The 16,047-nt window shown below is 40.5% G+C and overlaps 3 protein-coding genes across 3 annotated transcripts in view; 2 read left to right on the forward strand and 1 right to left on the reverse strand.

Moving 5' to 3' along the window:
* cox10 (cytochrome c oxidase assembly factor heme A:farnesyltransferase COX10) overlaps positions 1–3,866 on the forward strand; it is a 7,320-nt gene extending 3,454 nt beyond the window's left edge. The window contains exon 3 of the mRNA XM_014032250.1: positions 2,939–3,866. Within this exon, the coding sequence (XP_013887704.1) occupies positions 2,939–3,351 (413 nt within the window). The 3' untranslated portion in view covers positions 3,352–3,866. The remainder of the gene's footprint in view (positions 1–2,938) is intronic.
* Positions 1–16,047, reverse strand: part of LOC106535267 (heparan sulfate glucosamine 3-O-sulfotransferase 3B1) — a gene marked incomplete at its 5' end in the record, with an annotated part of 109,381 nt that overhangs the window by 28,624 nt on the left and 64,710 nt on the right.
* Positions 6,330–7,161, forward strand: LOC106535285 (heparan sulfate glucosamine 3-O-sulfotransferase 3B1; the record flags this gene model as incomplete). The annotated part of the gene is given in 1 exon segment (XM_014032260.1): positions 6,330–7,161. A coding segment is annotated over 1 exon segment (548 nt), but the record flags the coding sequence as incomplete, so codon positions are not given.

A 16,047-nucleotide genomic window follows, 5' to 3' on the forward strand; every position in this document is an offset into this window, starting at 1 on the left:
ATCGTATCGTGACCCCTCTGTCATGATATGTATCATATTGCCAAATTCTTGCCAATACACAGCCCTACTTATTAAGGACAAATGTGGATATTAGTGCAGCAACTTTTTCGTCTGGAAGTCGGAACACTGTTCAGGTTTACCGGTCAAAACTAGCTAAACTAAAGTCCAACTGATCAARATATTCATCTGCTCATTCAACCCTATTCATAACACAGTTTGAGCATCTATACATGCTTAAAGTCCTTACGTCATCAAACCAATCCTGAACACCTGCCTACTCATCTTTTAAAGGCCCAACATAACCTGAACCACAGTCSTGTTTCAGGTTTTACACAGGATGTGAAGATTTGATGACTGCAGAAGAAAAAAAATGTTCAGGTGGGAGAGATGAAAAGCTTTTGTCTTCCTGTCAGTCTGAACACTTTTACTTCTGATTTAAGTCAAGTGTGGCAACATTTACTGCAAAACTGAGCAATATTTCTTAAGAAAAGCTGGATTTAAAATGTAAATCTTTGTCTCTAAGTCATTCAAACGTCAGATTAAAATGTTAATTATTGACAGGAAAATGTTGCAATCTTAAAGTCTAAACTAGAGAAAGTGAAATGTGCTCCTTAACCTGACTGTTTGATTAATCTTTTGGTTATGGGTGTACTTTTACTAGATTAACTATAAAATAGCATATTTGWACCAGTCAGTGGAATTTGTCTGCTTGACTAAAGGTTAATAAAACAAATAAAACTCACAAAACTTGTTTCATTTTTTCACAATAAAAGTCTCAAACACAGGCACTGAGTGATGACTTTAACAATGTGAATTTTTCTAAGTGTTGAGAGTGAGATGTGAGATGTCTGAKGTCACCGCTCAAGGCYTGAAMATATTTCATCCAAACTGGTAAAATTGGCTCCCATTGTCGCAGCTATCTGGGCGCAGACATTTATAAAGATCAAACAGCCAAAAACTCATGGAAAGAGACAAAACAGACATTTTACACCTGGATCCATCTGCAGACAACTGTGGACTCCAGCAATGAAAAAAACAAAACAAAAAACAACCCTGTGCAGTGACATGTACCGCAGTGGGAGGGGTTTCACAGGAGTTCAGCATGATGTCTCAGGGGCTGTGAAAGCTGTGTGCGAAAACAGTGGAGTATGTGGAGGATTTCAGTGTCTGTTTGAGACTCTTACTGTGAAAAACTGAACCAAGTTTTGTGAGTTCTGCAGATGCAGGAGGAATAAACAGCACGTCAGACTTGCTTCCAGTGTTATTTTATAGAGAAACCATTAAATAACCTGTAGATAACCCTCAGATATGATAAGAATGAAAAATAAAACAGTTTTGTTTGAAATAGACTTTTTCCCTCCTCAACCTTGTGATTTATTGCAATATTAAAAGCAGCTCCTCTACACTGATAAAATATAACAAATTGAAGCCGTGTTTCCATCCTATTCAAATTTTGAGCGAATTTTTAAAATTTCGCAAAAAGGAAAAAACAAAACAAAACAAAAAATCCGTATCAGACGTGTTGCCATCAACTGGCTTGAAGCGAATCCGTTACGTCAGGTGCATGCGTGTAGTAAACAGGAAGTGAACGTCGCATCTCAGGAAAATGAGAGAAGTTGCTACTATCGGGAAAGTTGTACTTATTCTGTCGTATTAACTAGTTCTGGCAATTTATTTTTTATTTATTTATTTATTTATTTATTTTATTATTTATTTAGTCGGGACAGTGTGCAATTAAAACATAAACATAAAAACATTTTATGCATTGCACCAGATTTAGCCTAAGGCTAATTTAAATCTGTATTCCCTCCAGACAGTAAACACAAAACAACATCCAACAGTAATAGAAATCAGAATGAATGAATAACAGAAAAATAAAAATATTATAAAATAAAACATTTTGCAATTAATAATAATACATAAACACCCCACCCCACTCTCCAAACATAATTAAAAAGTTATACATGATTCTACATGGTGTCTGGAGACGTAGAGAAAGAAATGTAATTCTCTTCATGCTACGGGATTAACCGAGAATACGCTGACAGCAGGAGGAGGGTCCAGTTGCAGTCGCTCTGGTACCGGTACCGGTTTCAGACAGACAGCGAGAACAGCTGATCAACATGTGAGGTAAATGTTCGCTACGTCAGAACAGATTCGACAAATGTGTTTCCATCTCTCCTTTTGCGCATTAAAGGCACAGTGTGTAGGATTTTGTCAATTCTTTTAGCCGAAATTGAGATAATCACTAATGACAATAATAAAAAAACATGTCTAATCATTGCAGACAAAGACCTTGTTTTATTATTTTTACCTTATAAAAAGCTGTTTATATCACCATCGTCGCRGGTCCCCACCACAGGCAGCCGCCATCTTGTCTACGAAGGCTCATGAAGGACAAACTGCGGTGGCGGCATCAAAAACGGTTTTAGTTGTAATACTATAAATGTAATATTTGTTGTCTGTCATTGTAGCTGGGATAATTTTACTTATTAAAGCTCATAATCTTACCACTTGAAACATCACTAGCCCTGAAGCTGCTGGTAGACATCGCGGTTGGAATTATCAAAGGTTTTTGACACCTGAGAGACACCGTAGCAACTCCTTTGGAAGCAGGGGTGGGGGTGGGGGGAGGACCAGGGAGGATGATTCAACCACTAGATGTCGCTGAAAACAACAAATCCTACACACTGTGCCTTTAACTTTTTTTTTGAAAAAAAAAAAAAAAAACACCTCAAGCGAGAGTATCAACTTTTATGTCAATTAAAGTAAGTTTTTTTTTCAAATCATGCCGTTTTCATYCACCTTTTCTGATGCAATATTTCAAAACGCGCATTAAAAAACCTTGATGGAAACACGGCTCGAGTCAGAATCCTGCAGAGTCTTTGGCTTTTCCAGCCAGTGTTATTAATCCCTCCTCCTCCTCCTCCTCCTCCAGGTGCTTTGGTGCTGGGCGGTTTCCTCTACTGCTGGCAGTTCCCCCACTTCAACGCTCTCAGCTGGAACTTGAGGGAAGACTACTCCCGCGGCGGCTACCGCATGATGTCCGTCACGCACCCCGCCATGTGCAGGCGGGTGGCGCTGCGCCACAGCTTGGGTCTGATCGTCCTGTCGGGCCTAGCGCCGGCGCTGGGCGTCACCACGTGGGCCTTCCCCTTCGTCTCCTTACCCCTCAACCTGTACCTCAGCTACCTGGCGTTCCGCTTCCACCGCAGAGGAGACCGCAGCAGCGCCCGCAAGCTCTTCTTCTGCAGCCTGTGGCACCTGCCCACGCTGCTGCTGCTGGCGTTCACCTGCAAGAAGTTCGGCAAGCGTCAGGAGTGTCCGGCCTTCAGGCTGCTTGCTAACTAGTGCCGTCGTCGACAACACAACTGAGACTTTTAGTTTGAACCACAGGAGATCTTCTGACGAGCTGCATCACAGAAAACACACAAGTTCACCACTTCAGCTTCTTTTAAATGTGTGTAAATACTCTTGCTTATATATTACAGGTCTCAACAGTTTCTCAAGTGTTTTATCTGACTGACTGTACAGTTTCATAACTGTTGTCCTTCATGTGAGGGAACGAGGCAAACTGGGACTTCCTGTTTAAAGTCAGTTTGGTGTACACGAGCTGAGCCACACCAGCTTCAATTACCTCTACGAACTGTTTAAATCCAAATCAGGATTTGTTTGATTTTAGGTGGGAAAACGGGACAAATCYAACACCATCAAGTCTTCGTTTGATGCCTTTTACTTGACGGTTAAAAACCACTTCCTGTTTGTAAACAAACAGCACGTCCAGGTTTCAGTTTTTGCTGCTTTGAGGGATCAGTCGTTCCCCTTGAGACTCGGATATTGTCCAACAATAAACACGTTCTGACTAACTCTGCCTCCCGTGTTTTCATTTCCACAGAACACCTCCTCAAACCAAACGTCTCATGAGGTGATTTGGGGTTAAGTGTGAACAGAACGTCCAGACTGAAGTTCGGACCAGAAGACCACCTCTACACCTGTCGCTCACCGCTTCCGCCCTCTTTTTTTTCTCCTCCTAGTTTTGGTATTTGGTTACATTTCCATCACCACGCTCGGTGAGACAAGCACCCCCCTCTGCTGTCACCCTGCTGCCATAAAAAAAACCCCAAAAAGGCAGCAGGATTTAGACGAGGCTGAGAGACCCGAAACGGCTCGATGTCCTCGTAAAGTGTCTGACCGGATGTAGAGATTCGTATCAGAAGGGTGAGAGGAGAGTGATGGAGCCAGCTGTTACAGTCAGACAAGAAGTGTGTGTCTGTGTGTGTGTGTGTGTGTGTGTGTGTGTGTGTGTTTGCACTCAGTGTTGGGTTTGCTGCACGTCAGTTTCTACTCTTTTCTAATATTTAGTATTTATCTTCTGACCTGCAGCTGCTGCAGACGTTACAGAAGTGAAATATCTTCATTATGAAGAAAAGTGACGTTGAGTTTTTAAATTATTATTTTGTTACATTAAAGTCCTGCACAGCTTTAAAAAATACACTGGATTTCTCACAAGTGGGAATACTGAAGGATGAGCTTTACGGAAAKTCAAGTTTTAATTTTGGTAGCTGTTGAAAAAAGTTGCTTTTTATCCATATTTAAAAGGCTTTAATTGAATATTTATTAGTATTAATTAAAAGCATGATTAGATGATGATAAATATGTGAAGTTTTCACTTTAAAAAAGGTAAGAAAATCATGTTTCTGTTTAAAATGTTTTGCTTTAATCAAACAACCGCTTTTTAACTTTAGATCATAAACCACTTCTGAAACCAGGCAAGTAAACTTCTGGATGACCTCTGACCTCTACCACAGAGCGATGGTGTTTGTGCCGGGTGTTCGGGTGTCTGTGAGCAAAATATCTCGTGAATAAAAAAAAAAACAATTTTAATAAAATTCAGTAATAAACTACAACTGATTAATTTTTGGTACCAACCTGATTTAAAATGAACGCCATAACTGAGTTTAAAATRTACAAAAATGGCTAAAGTTGAGTCAGTTTTACAGATGCTGAGCTAGACTTGGGTGGTGGTAGCTGAKAGTCATTAACATTGACTCAAACCAGCTCAAATTCTCTTATTTTCTTAATACAAGATGATTTTAGTCTAAAACTCGGTGCTCTTTTCTAAAGGCCTTTAATTCCAAAAAACAACATTATTCAGAGGAAATMGGAACAACCTGCTCAGAAAAACTGGAAAATTAAATGTGTGTCAAACTTTGATTTAATTCCAAAAGAGTTTTTACAACAAAACAAACTTAATTTTCTCTTAAACCTTTAGTTTTTACTGGAGCGTTGAGCTGCGCTTTGATGCCAAAAACCTCAATTGAACAGTTTTCACAGGAGCTTCAACTGAGTTCAGTCTGAACACACGAGGATTTATTTTCACGTTTAGCCTCATGTCCAATAATTTGCTTAAAGTCATGACTGAAGCTGCAGATCGAGTAAAACATTTTTTTAATTCATTATGTAAAATAAAACCTCACTATCAGTAATTGTAATTAAMTGAGAGCTTTTATTCTGAAAGTCTTTGGGCTTTTGAAGTTTAATAATAGCTCAGGAGATGTCTTTATTTTATTTATTAAAGAGAAACTTTCCATATATTGGGTACGCTTGTTAAATTTAATTGTCTCTTTTTTTGGGAAATAAAACCTTTCAAAGTAAAACATCTGCATGCCACATTCATTGTAATAAAACAAACAAAAATAAATTTAAAAAGTTGATTTATTTGTAAAAGTAAGCTGGAAAAAAACAAAGTTTTTTAAATATGCAAAAATACAATGACAAAAATATTAATTATAATATTTGTAATATTACATGAAGTTTAAATTAATTAAAAGATTAATTGAAATTATTTACAAATGCTTAAAAATCGCTGTAATTAGCAGCTTCTTTTTACTGATTAACAACGTTTGTAATTTAATAATTAGTAAAATAGTCTTGACAAGTAATTTTACTGACTGAAATTAAATTTTGCGTTTTTAATTTGTTCGTTCGATAAGTAAAAAAAAGCTAATAAAAGCTGACAAACCTGTTTAAACTCGTCCAAATATACTTTTGCYGACACGTTTCAGGTCGTCTAAGCGCTTCTGTGCCAAATGTCTGCGGGGAAAGACGAGAAAACCGCAATTTAATTAACAAATAAAGTTTTCCAAACTTTCAGCGGAGTGCCGACACTCACTCAGCAGCACATTTCCATACCGAAGATCTCACGCTCGGTTCCGCCCACTCCTGCCTCTGATTGGCTCGCTTCTGTCAACAAACAAACGTCCTGCGCTGCTATTGACTGCCGCCTCTGTTATCGCCCCGCCCTGTCTGTATAAGGSCAGCGGCTCGCGCTGCTTGGTGTCAGATCTGAGGTGAGTCTGTGGGATTAWGTTGGCAGATAATCAGAGGTAATTTCGTTTTAGCCCAAATTATGACTGAAAACATCACCTCATTCCTGGATATTTTAATGTGTTCGACTTCGTTCAGATTAGTTTGTTATTTTCTCTTCACGAGCATCATTTAAGTTCAGTTTTCCTCGAACATGCGTTTAAATTTGCGAGGATTGTTGTGAGTTTTTCCTTCTTTTTGGCAAACATGCGCCGCTGGGATTCGACGGTTTTCACCCGGAAGGCTTATGGAATATAGCCCGGTTCGCCCCAGCCCGCATGCCTTCTGGTCCAGCCCCGGGAAGAAGAAGCTCGTCCTGCTCAGCGTCATGTTCTTAGTCTGGGTCTACATGCTGTACTCCTGCGTGGGCTACTGCTCCACGGTGCCGGGGCTGCCGCTGCTGGAGAGCAGCCGGGCCAGGGAGCAGGAGGCCGGCGGCGGGGCGGACCTGGTGTCCAGACTCATGTCCAAGCCGCCGCAGCCGTCGTGGGAGGACGTGGAGGGGGACTACGAGGAGCCCCCGTCGCCCCTGGTCAGCAGGACCAGAGACCTGCTCACTAACGAGCCGGAGCCGGACTGGGACCAGCAGCGCAGAGCCCCGGAGCCCGGCACCATGTCCAGCTTCTCCAACGGCTCCGGGAGCAAGAAGCTGCCGCAGGCGATCATCATCGGGGTGAAGAAGGGAGGAACCCGGGCTCTGCTGGAGTTCCTGCGGGTCCACCCGGACATCCGAGCCGTGGGAGCAGAACCGCACTTCTTCGACCGCAACTATGAAAACGGACTGGACTGGTACAGGTAATAAGAATAATAAAAATAAATATTTACACACAACACAAACTGAACAACTTTTACATTAAACAAGCGAAATCCATCACTTTAAAACAAAAAATACATTTATTTTTATTATTAAATTTCACTGTATATTAAATTCATTTATTGCACAATAAATTGCAAATTTATTACTCTAAATGGGTTTTTCCAGCTGGAAAAACTCAGTTTTATTAATTATCCTGCAGCTTTGACCTCTGCTGCTCCCATTATTTGCTCACACAGATTAGTCCACTTTAATTAACTCCTAATTTTGAGACTTTTGTTTGCAGACTGGTTTGGTTGTGCATGTGATTAATGTGTGGGTTTGGAGCTTCTGCGATGTGCAGTGATCTCTGTTGGACGCAGAGCAACACTGCACCTTCAGCCTGATGATGGGGCTTCCTGTGGGGATGGGGAGATGGGGGGTGGATTAAAAAAAACTCAGAATTTGAAATAGTCTCAGTTATTTACACACATAAAGAGCAACACTGCACCATCAGCCTGATGATGGGGCTTCCTGTGGGGATGGGGGGATGGGGGGTGGATTAAAAAAAACTCAGAATTTGAAATAGTCTCAGTTATTTACACACATAAAGAGCAGGGCTTCAAATGATAGTTAATAATGTGCAGGGTGACTAAATCTCGTCACTCAAATGTGTCACAAACRCATTTTCTGCAGCAGATTTTAATCCCATTTTCTTCCAAATGTACACTTTATGCAGATTTCAGGGCTAAATTTCACAAAAACAGGATTCTCTTCAGAACAAAACAATTTAACATCTTCAGAAGTGGATAAACTCACTTTATCACATCATTAGGTACTCTTCAACATAATTTTTTTTTAAATCTAAGTAGCTTTATTGCATAACTTGGCTTTAAAGCACAATCAAGGTGAAATTATAGCTTTTAAGAATTATTAATGGCTCAAAATGTGGATTACAGAATTTTAGAGGTCGCTCTTTAAAGTATCTTTTAGTCTACACAAAATAATGATATATTTTTATTTCACAAACCTTAAAGCAATATTAGTAATAGTTTGTTTTCTTTAATAATTTCACAGCACAATTAAATATAAAAACATATTTTAGATGTTAAAAACAAGGTGGGCGACTTTAAACGTGAGTGTGTTTTTTTTAAAAATTTCGACACCTTTCCTTTTGATTTGTGCCACGTTTCGTGCCCCTGCTGCGATACGAACTTTGATTTACTGACTTTGTGTTTGACGGCAAAGTTTTCCAGCAGTTTTACTTTTTTCTCTTCTTCTTCTTTTGACGGGCAAGCGTGGAAAAACGTCTGCAAGTTTTTAGGCCGTGAAGTGGAATACTTTCTAAATCATGTGAAGACTCTCAAAAAATAAAGTTTTCACGAGGAGCCGGTGCACACGCGTTTATGATTTATTTGCACTTTTGCGTTTCGAAAAACAAAATATTTTTGAGAAGGCATGCTGGTTCTGTTGAATGCAGTGGTCACCCCCACTTCAAAAAAACAGTTCCTTTATTAGAAAACTGGTGGAAGTTCAGTAAGAACTTGATGTATTTAGTGTTTTTTAGCGAAGCGGCTCAGTTAAGAGTCCCTGTAGGGTTTTCTGTTGATCCGAATCATTCCTTATTGATTACTGAGCTTCCTGACGTCTCATTAGAACCAGAGAACTTGAGCAGAACTTTCCAGACTAAATTAAAATCAAATCTGCTCACCGTTTTTACAGAAACGGTTTGTGTGTTTTGGATCTCAGTTGTGCAACTCATCTCTTCTTGTTTGTTCATTTGCACAATCGCCCAGCCACACACACACACACACACACACACACACACACACACACATTCAAGGCTGAAATTCCATGAAGTATGAAAAGGAGTTGAAGAAAGTTTGGAGTGAAAAGAGGTGGAGAAAACACGTCTCATTGTGGATTTCTGATGTTCTCTGACAGTTTTTATTTGTGCCGCACACAAACACACGATTCATGCATTTGACCGAGGGGTCTTTATACCAGGAGGTGCACATTTTCACCGTGAGGTCATGCATGAACTGGCCTGAAAGAACACACACACACACACACACACACACTCTTATAGGGAGTGTCAGAGCTCCACTGTCACTGAATGTGAACGGGAACCTTGGTTCATTATTTGTTTTATGTTTTGCACCTGTTACTCAGTGGTAAAATTAGGCAAAAATAATAATAATTATTATTATTCCTTAAAGGAAAAACAAAAACTCTTTTCACAATAAAAGCTCAGGAGTAATAGTGCGTTTTGACAAAAAAAAAAAAGCCTGAAAAAATCAAGCTTGGAGGTGAAGCTCAGCTACCACCGTACCAAATTCAGTGTCTGGGCTTTTAGCTACATTCTAACAATTTTTGTGTTTTCTAAGCTCAGTTGGCTGTGGTGGCCACGTTTGGCTCGTAATGGTCATCAATGGTAAAGATTCAGTGTTTACTTCACAATAGGGTTGGGCATAATCGTATCGTCTGCAATTAATCGTCAGAAAAACATTAATCGATTTTATTTTTTTGGCACTTGACCATTAATACGWTTAATGCCACCAGGTGGACTGACTGGAGGTTTCCCCGGTCAGTCCGCTCGGTGCTCCTCTCCGCTTCAAATATGACGAACATTTAAACTAAAGTTCTGTAATTTATCAACACAATTTAAAATTTGAAGTATAGCCTGAAATCTGTGATTTTGACAGTTTGAAAAAGATTTTTACGAAGAGCAAATCTTTCCCACTAAATTGGTCATGTGACTGGGACATAAGGGTATCCAGGGACGCCAGAGGATTAATCGTCAAATTAATCGTTATCGGCTAAACACCACAATTAATTGTGATTGATTTTTTTTTTGCCAATATCGCCCAACCCTACTTCACAAGAGTTTWATTCAAATCCATTCATAGTTTCGTGGATTTTTCTAACAGACTCATAGTTAATATCTATTTGAAGTTTCAGCTTCTACCATTCCAAATTTAGCTCAGTATTTGTAAAACTGATTTCTTCATAAAGTTGCTCAGCTTTGGCGGCCATTTTGAACAGGATTAGTCGAAGTTGTACRGGGGATCGATGACTTTCTGCCAAGTTGAGTCCGGCAGCAGCTTTTTGTAACTGTGAGGTGATTTGTGACTTTAACTTATGTCTGATTAAGGAAAAAAGGAGAAATTATTTCCCGGAACATGAGGCCATTTTTATTTCCTAACTCTTGTTGACTGCAGCCCTCGCCCGTCACTCTGTGGTGCTCTCTTCATATTCTGTGGATCTGTATCAACTCTGAAGGGGCTTTGATATATAATTGCTGTGTTGTGGTTTTGCTGTCGTGTTGCAGGCTCTGGTCTTTGCTCGCTGTCGGGTGTTTGCGGGGGGGGGGGGGGGTCGCCTACACCGTCGCTCCACCCTTCAAGTGGTTGTTAATCAAGAAGTAGTGCACATGTTGGGGAGGGGATTCAAGGAGCCTATAAGGAGGAGTGGGGTTTGTTTTATGCTGAGGTGGTCTTGTGTTTGTGGCTGTCAATGTATTACCTTCCCACCCAACTGACCACTAAAACCCCCCCAATAAAAGTAGCTTTAGTTTGATCAGTTTTACAGATATTGGCTTATAATTTGGTATGGAAACAGATGAATGTGATCCCTACCAGTTGTGCAAGATCTTTAAAATATTACTGTAAACTATTTGGAGTTAACTCAGTCTTTCTCTTGGTAAAATATTTCCTAAACAGCTAAATGAAGTAATGAACTCCCAGGATAGAAACAATGATCGGATCTTTAAATGAAGGTGGCCCCCACAGTCGACTGACCTCCGACAAAGCAGAAATGAGTGTAATTTAGTTTAACAGATGAGCTAAAATTTGGTGTTGTAGCTGACCCATACTCTGAACATCGCATTTTAAAATAATTCAAGGTTTGGCTGCAACACCAACATTTCTCAATGTAAGATGGTATAAAGCTGAAAGGAGAAGGGGCAGTAGGTCTTTTATTTTTTAACAGTTATGACTTTTTTAAGGGTTTGATTGGATTTAAAATCGAGGCTCAGGCTTCAGTTATTGTCAGGAGACTGGTGGGTTGAATCGGTCCATCCCAGAGCAGGATGTCTCTCCGGTTCCCCTTTTGTATCCAAGCTGTGATAAAACTCTGTGGAGGTTAACAGACTCACAAAGCAGCATCAGACRCTACCTAAAGTGCTACAAAAGGACAATTGGAGCGTTCTTCTTCGTCCTAAAAGCGAAAAACAAACCTGTTGTTCCTCTATCAGACGTGGTCTTACTCTCGGAAGTGTTATCTATCTCCACCCCCTCTGGTCATCGTTGCGCTGCAGCTCCCGGGCCGTGTCGGGGGGGGGGGGGGGGCAGTTCTGGATGGGTGCTCGTCCCTTTATCTGCTCGCCGCAGGAGTGTTCCTGTTTCCATGTAGGTGACCCCCGTCCTGCTCTGCGTCACCACTGACCTCCTTCCTTCCTCTGAATGGTCCAAAAAAAAAAAAAAGGCCACCTGGTTCTTTCAGAGTGGCAGACCAAAAAACAACTCTCGCTGCTGTGTTCATACGCGGTGGAAAGCCCGTGAGTACACACACAGCATGGTTTGGACAGGCTCAGCTGTGAAACCACAAATAATCTTCGTGCTCAATCACGGCCACCTCGACGCTCAGACAGCGGACACAAACGGCGCTGGGGTGAGGCTCCTCTGGGATGGCCTGTATTGATCGGTCAGGCCTGATTGGAGGTGAACGTATAGAGATGGGTTAAGGGTCTTTGACTGGGGGGGTCAGACACATGTCCGCTCCCTGACAGAGTTTGAGTGCTGACCATCTGCAGAAAGCTGCAGGAAGCTACACGCCCCAACGGGGATTTTTTTTAATAGTTTTGGCGCCACTGTTTTTCAGCCTCTGTGAAGCGATGCAAACGAGGACGTCTTCGGAGCGACCTCGGAGGAAACGAGCAGCGTACGTTTACAGTTGTGGTCAGACGTCTACGTCCGCTCATCACGGGGATTTTGTGGCTTTTCTCTAATCTACACAAGGTCAAAAATTATATAAACGTACACCCCTTGCTCAAAAGGCAACACCTTCAAGCGGGACTGAAATCTGCAGCTGCTCACACAGACGAGCCAAATACCTCCTGGAGAAAAGTTTTGAGTTCAGGAGACAAAGAAAACTTTTTGTATGTTTGAGTTTTATATAAAACCTTTCATAAGCAAAGAGCTGTACACAGGATTAAAACAAAAAAAAGGGTAAAGTAACATCAACCAAAAATAAATTAATCAGGATTAGTCGTGTTGCAATAAGCAGTAAATTAATCACACGATAAACTTAGATGAGGTCAATAATTTTCATTTTCCTGCTTATTTGTTTTCCTCATGTCTCCTTCTTTTCCACTAGTGAGCTCTGGTGTCAGGTATTTGTCAGGCTCGTGGTCTCTAAACTCTGTAGCCTGAGAGGCTCATGAACAGACATTTAGCTAGAGGAGCGTCTTTAGTTTTCTGATGACTTATTTCAGCCGGTGATGCCTCAGGTTGCCCTTAGGGCACCGAGCTAAACCTTGGATTTGCTGGGAGTTGTGTTTTTTTTTACACTATGTAAATTCCATAAACTTCGTAMGACCCCATTTTTTTTGTGAAGCCGGAGGAGTGTAGCAGTGTTGCAGCTTCAGAAGCTGTTGTGTGTTTTCATAAACTCGCTCTTGGTCCGTGTGTACCGTAACTTTACATACATTTCGTAAACATCTAAATTTTGTAAGCAGTGTGAGGCTGATCGCAGTTATTTTATGAAGACACACAAAATAAATTGTGCTGGCTTGGATAGAGGAGGTGGGAAGTGATTTTTACATCTGTTGTTTTCACAATCTCTGGTCCAGGTCAGTTTATATCAGGGCTATAGAACTGGCGGCCCGCGGGCCACATCCGGCACGCGAGTGACCAAAGTTCGGCCCGCCAATTGGTTCATTCATCTCTTAAGCCTAAACTCCCGGTTTTCTACTTTAATTACTCTTAAGTTATTTTAGTTAAACATAGACACGTTTGGTGTCTACAGAAAAGTCAGAATTTAGCTAACAGCTGGTAAAAACCATTTCTATAAACACTCAAGACAGTTAAAACTACAAGTAGTTGAAGATAAAATGATGAAAGTGAAAATAAAATTGGTTTAAAATTTGGTAAGTCAGAAGTCTAAATATGTGTTAAATAGGAGGCATAATGTGTTTTTGTTTTTATAATGTTTAATGATCACTACTTTTATAGGGTTCTGTATGTTGTATTCATGAWTAAATGCAGAAAAATAAATTAATTCAAAGGTAACAGATCTTTGTAATACTTAGTTTATTTACATAATAACTTTAATTGCTGGATGTTCGGCCCCTCAGCTGTTGACCAGCAGTAGCTGTGGCCCCCGGAGCAATCTAGTTGAATAGCCCATGTTTATATCCTTTATTTTATTTAAACTTCCGTAAGTATCATAAACATTATCGCTTATCGCAATAATTTCTGAGACAATTTATTGTCCAGCAAAATTTGCTWTTGTGACAGGCCTAAACAGGATTATTCACAACAGTAGTAAATTCTAAAAGGATTAAATATTGATCACGTGGGTCTACAATCATAAGATTCAAACCAAGACGCTCTAAAAAGAGACAAAAATAAGGTAAATATGACTCTAAAAGTAAATAAGTAAAAATAATTTACGCCAAACTCAAATTTGTGCACCTAATTCACTCGAGTGTATAAACTTTTGACCACTTCTGCTCTCTGATTGTTTCCTGATTTCTGGAACTCCTCGAGAACCCGACGCCCGGTCGTCCAACCGTGTAACGACAGCGGGTTCACATCCTCAAGTCCTCAATCACGACACAAAAACAGGCCTGTTCCTCTCCTTCCAGCTCCGTCTTAAACACCCTCTCCCCTGTTTTTCCACTCCAGCTGTGCACTTGTGCCACTGATGAGTAAGAATAGTGTTGCGTTCATTCCTGGGCGGGGTCACCCTGCAGGCCTCGCTGCTCGCTCCCCCACTTTGGTCAGGGGAGGAGGACGGAGGCCCTTCTTTCCCCCCGCTGCCTAAGCTACCATGGCCTATTTAAGAACACAGTGACCCGGGGAGGTGGGGAAACAAAAAAACAAAACAGAAAAAAAGGCAGGTTTCAACCCCACGTTACAACCGGTTAAGAGTGAAAGGAGAGACCTGTGGAGAGGGGAGTGGCAGCACCGCTCCCTGCTCCTGGTGGTGTCCCGTGACAAGAACCTCCCGCTGGAGCAGAGGATAAAAGAAGGGCCTGGCAGGAAGTGGCCGTCAAGGATTCACACACTCCTGAACTGATGATGCAAAGAGTGTGATCTATTGTCAGTGCTTCTCATTGCCCGCTGCCAAACATGAATGGACACAGGAAGTGTGTGTATTTGTCGTTCAGCAGAATATTTCATGAACCACTGGTTAGATTAAAAAAAAAACTTTTGGAAAGTAGAGATCGGATGTACATCCACACCTAATTAACTTTTGGAGTGTGTCGAAGATGGCTGCTTCATTTAATCAAAGTTTGCTAACACTCAGTTTACTGACATCACATTTTGAAAGAGTTGTAAAGTAACTAAGTACAAATACTTTGTTACTGTACTTAAGTAGAAATTTTGGTTATCTGTACTTTACTTGAGTAATTATTTATCAACGTACYTTTTACTTTTACACACTTATCTGTACTTTCTACTCACTACATTTTTAAAAAAGGTAAGAAGTAGAAAGTCGTTACTCCTATTTTATTCCAAGTTATCACTTAAAAATACTATCCTGATAAATTGTGTCTCCTGGATAGTGAATTTAATTGTGGTTGGATGGAAAGTATAAATATAAACCATTCTGACACCCTAGCTTGTACACAACCCATCACAGCTGCACGCCGTTAGAAAAGTATATTTTTTTGGAGAAGTCACCTCCCAGTAAATGTCATTTTGCAAAATCTAACTGCTCACTTTTACTCAGTACTTTTACTTTTAATACTAAAGTAGATTTTGTGTCAGAAATTTACTTTTGATACTTAAGTACAAAAATATCAGATACTTTAAGACTTTTACTCTAATAATACTTTTAGAGAAGACTTTAACTTTTACCAAAGTATTTTTATGATACTTATACTTTTACTCAAGTATCACTTTGAGGTACTTTATACAACACTGCATTTTTATGTAGTAATAACACACCATAAGAGTAGTATTTTAGTTAAGACCACCTAACTCAAGACCAAGACAAGGGACTGAGACTAAGTCGAGACCAAGACCGAAAAGAAAAAAGAAAACTAGTGCCCTAAAACATTTAGTATACAGTACACAGGTAGCATGTGTAGCTAATATTGACTAAAAATTTGGCTAAAGAATTTTGGTATAGAGGCAAACTGCTAATGTTAGCTAGCTAGCTTTGCTAACATCACACATTGCTTACCTTTCTTTGTGCTTCCTTTCTAAGTGACGTGTAGCCAAATTATATTCTGCAGATTTTGCAAATACAGAATATTCTCCCTCTCCCAGATAACCCCTGCTCATTTTCCTGGAGTGTGAGTGAAAGTGGGTGGGGATGGGTGACAGCGCTAACAAAAATGCATAATTAAGGGCTCGACGCACGGGAGGCGACAAACTACAGCGATTAGCGGCTGTCATCGCAGCCAGAGTGAAACCCGACACACGGGACGCGATAGCGATCGCAGCGTTGTGAATCGCACTCTCAGATCGCTTGTCTTCACAAAATTTGATTGGTTCTTGACTCTGAAGGCGGTTGTGCATTACGGACGTGTAAACTAAACAAATCTTGCGATGCTAATGAAATTGAAAAACAAACACATGAAGATACAATTTTATGAGGAAAAACTTACCATAAACTTCATCCCGGTGCCAACAAATTCCCACAAAGCTTTTTAG

Source organism: Austrofundulus limnaeus, unplaced genomic scaffold (genome assembly GCF_001266775.1).
Source record: "Austrofundulus limnaeus strain Quisiro unplaced genomic scaffold, Austrofundulus_limnaeus-1.0 Scaffold7, whole genome shotgun sequence".
Taxonomy (NCBI): Eukaryota; Metazoa; Chordata; class Actinopteri; order Cyprinodontiformes; family Rivulidae; genus Austrofundulus; species Austrofundulus limnaeus.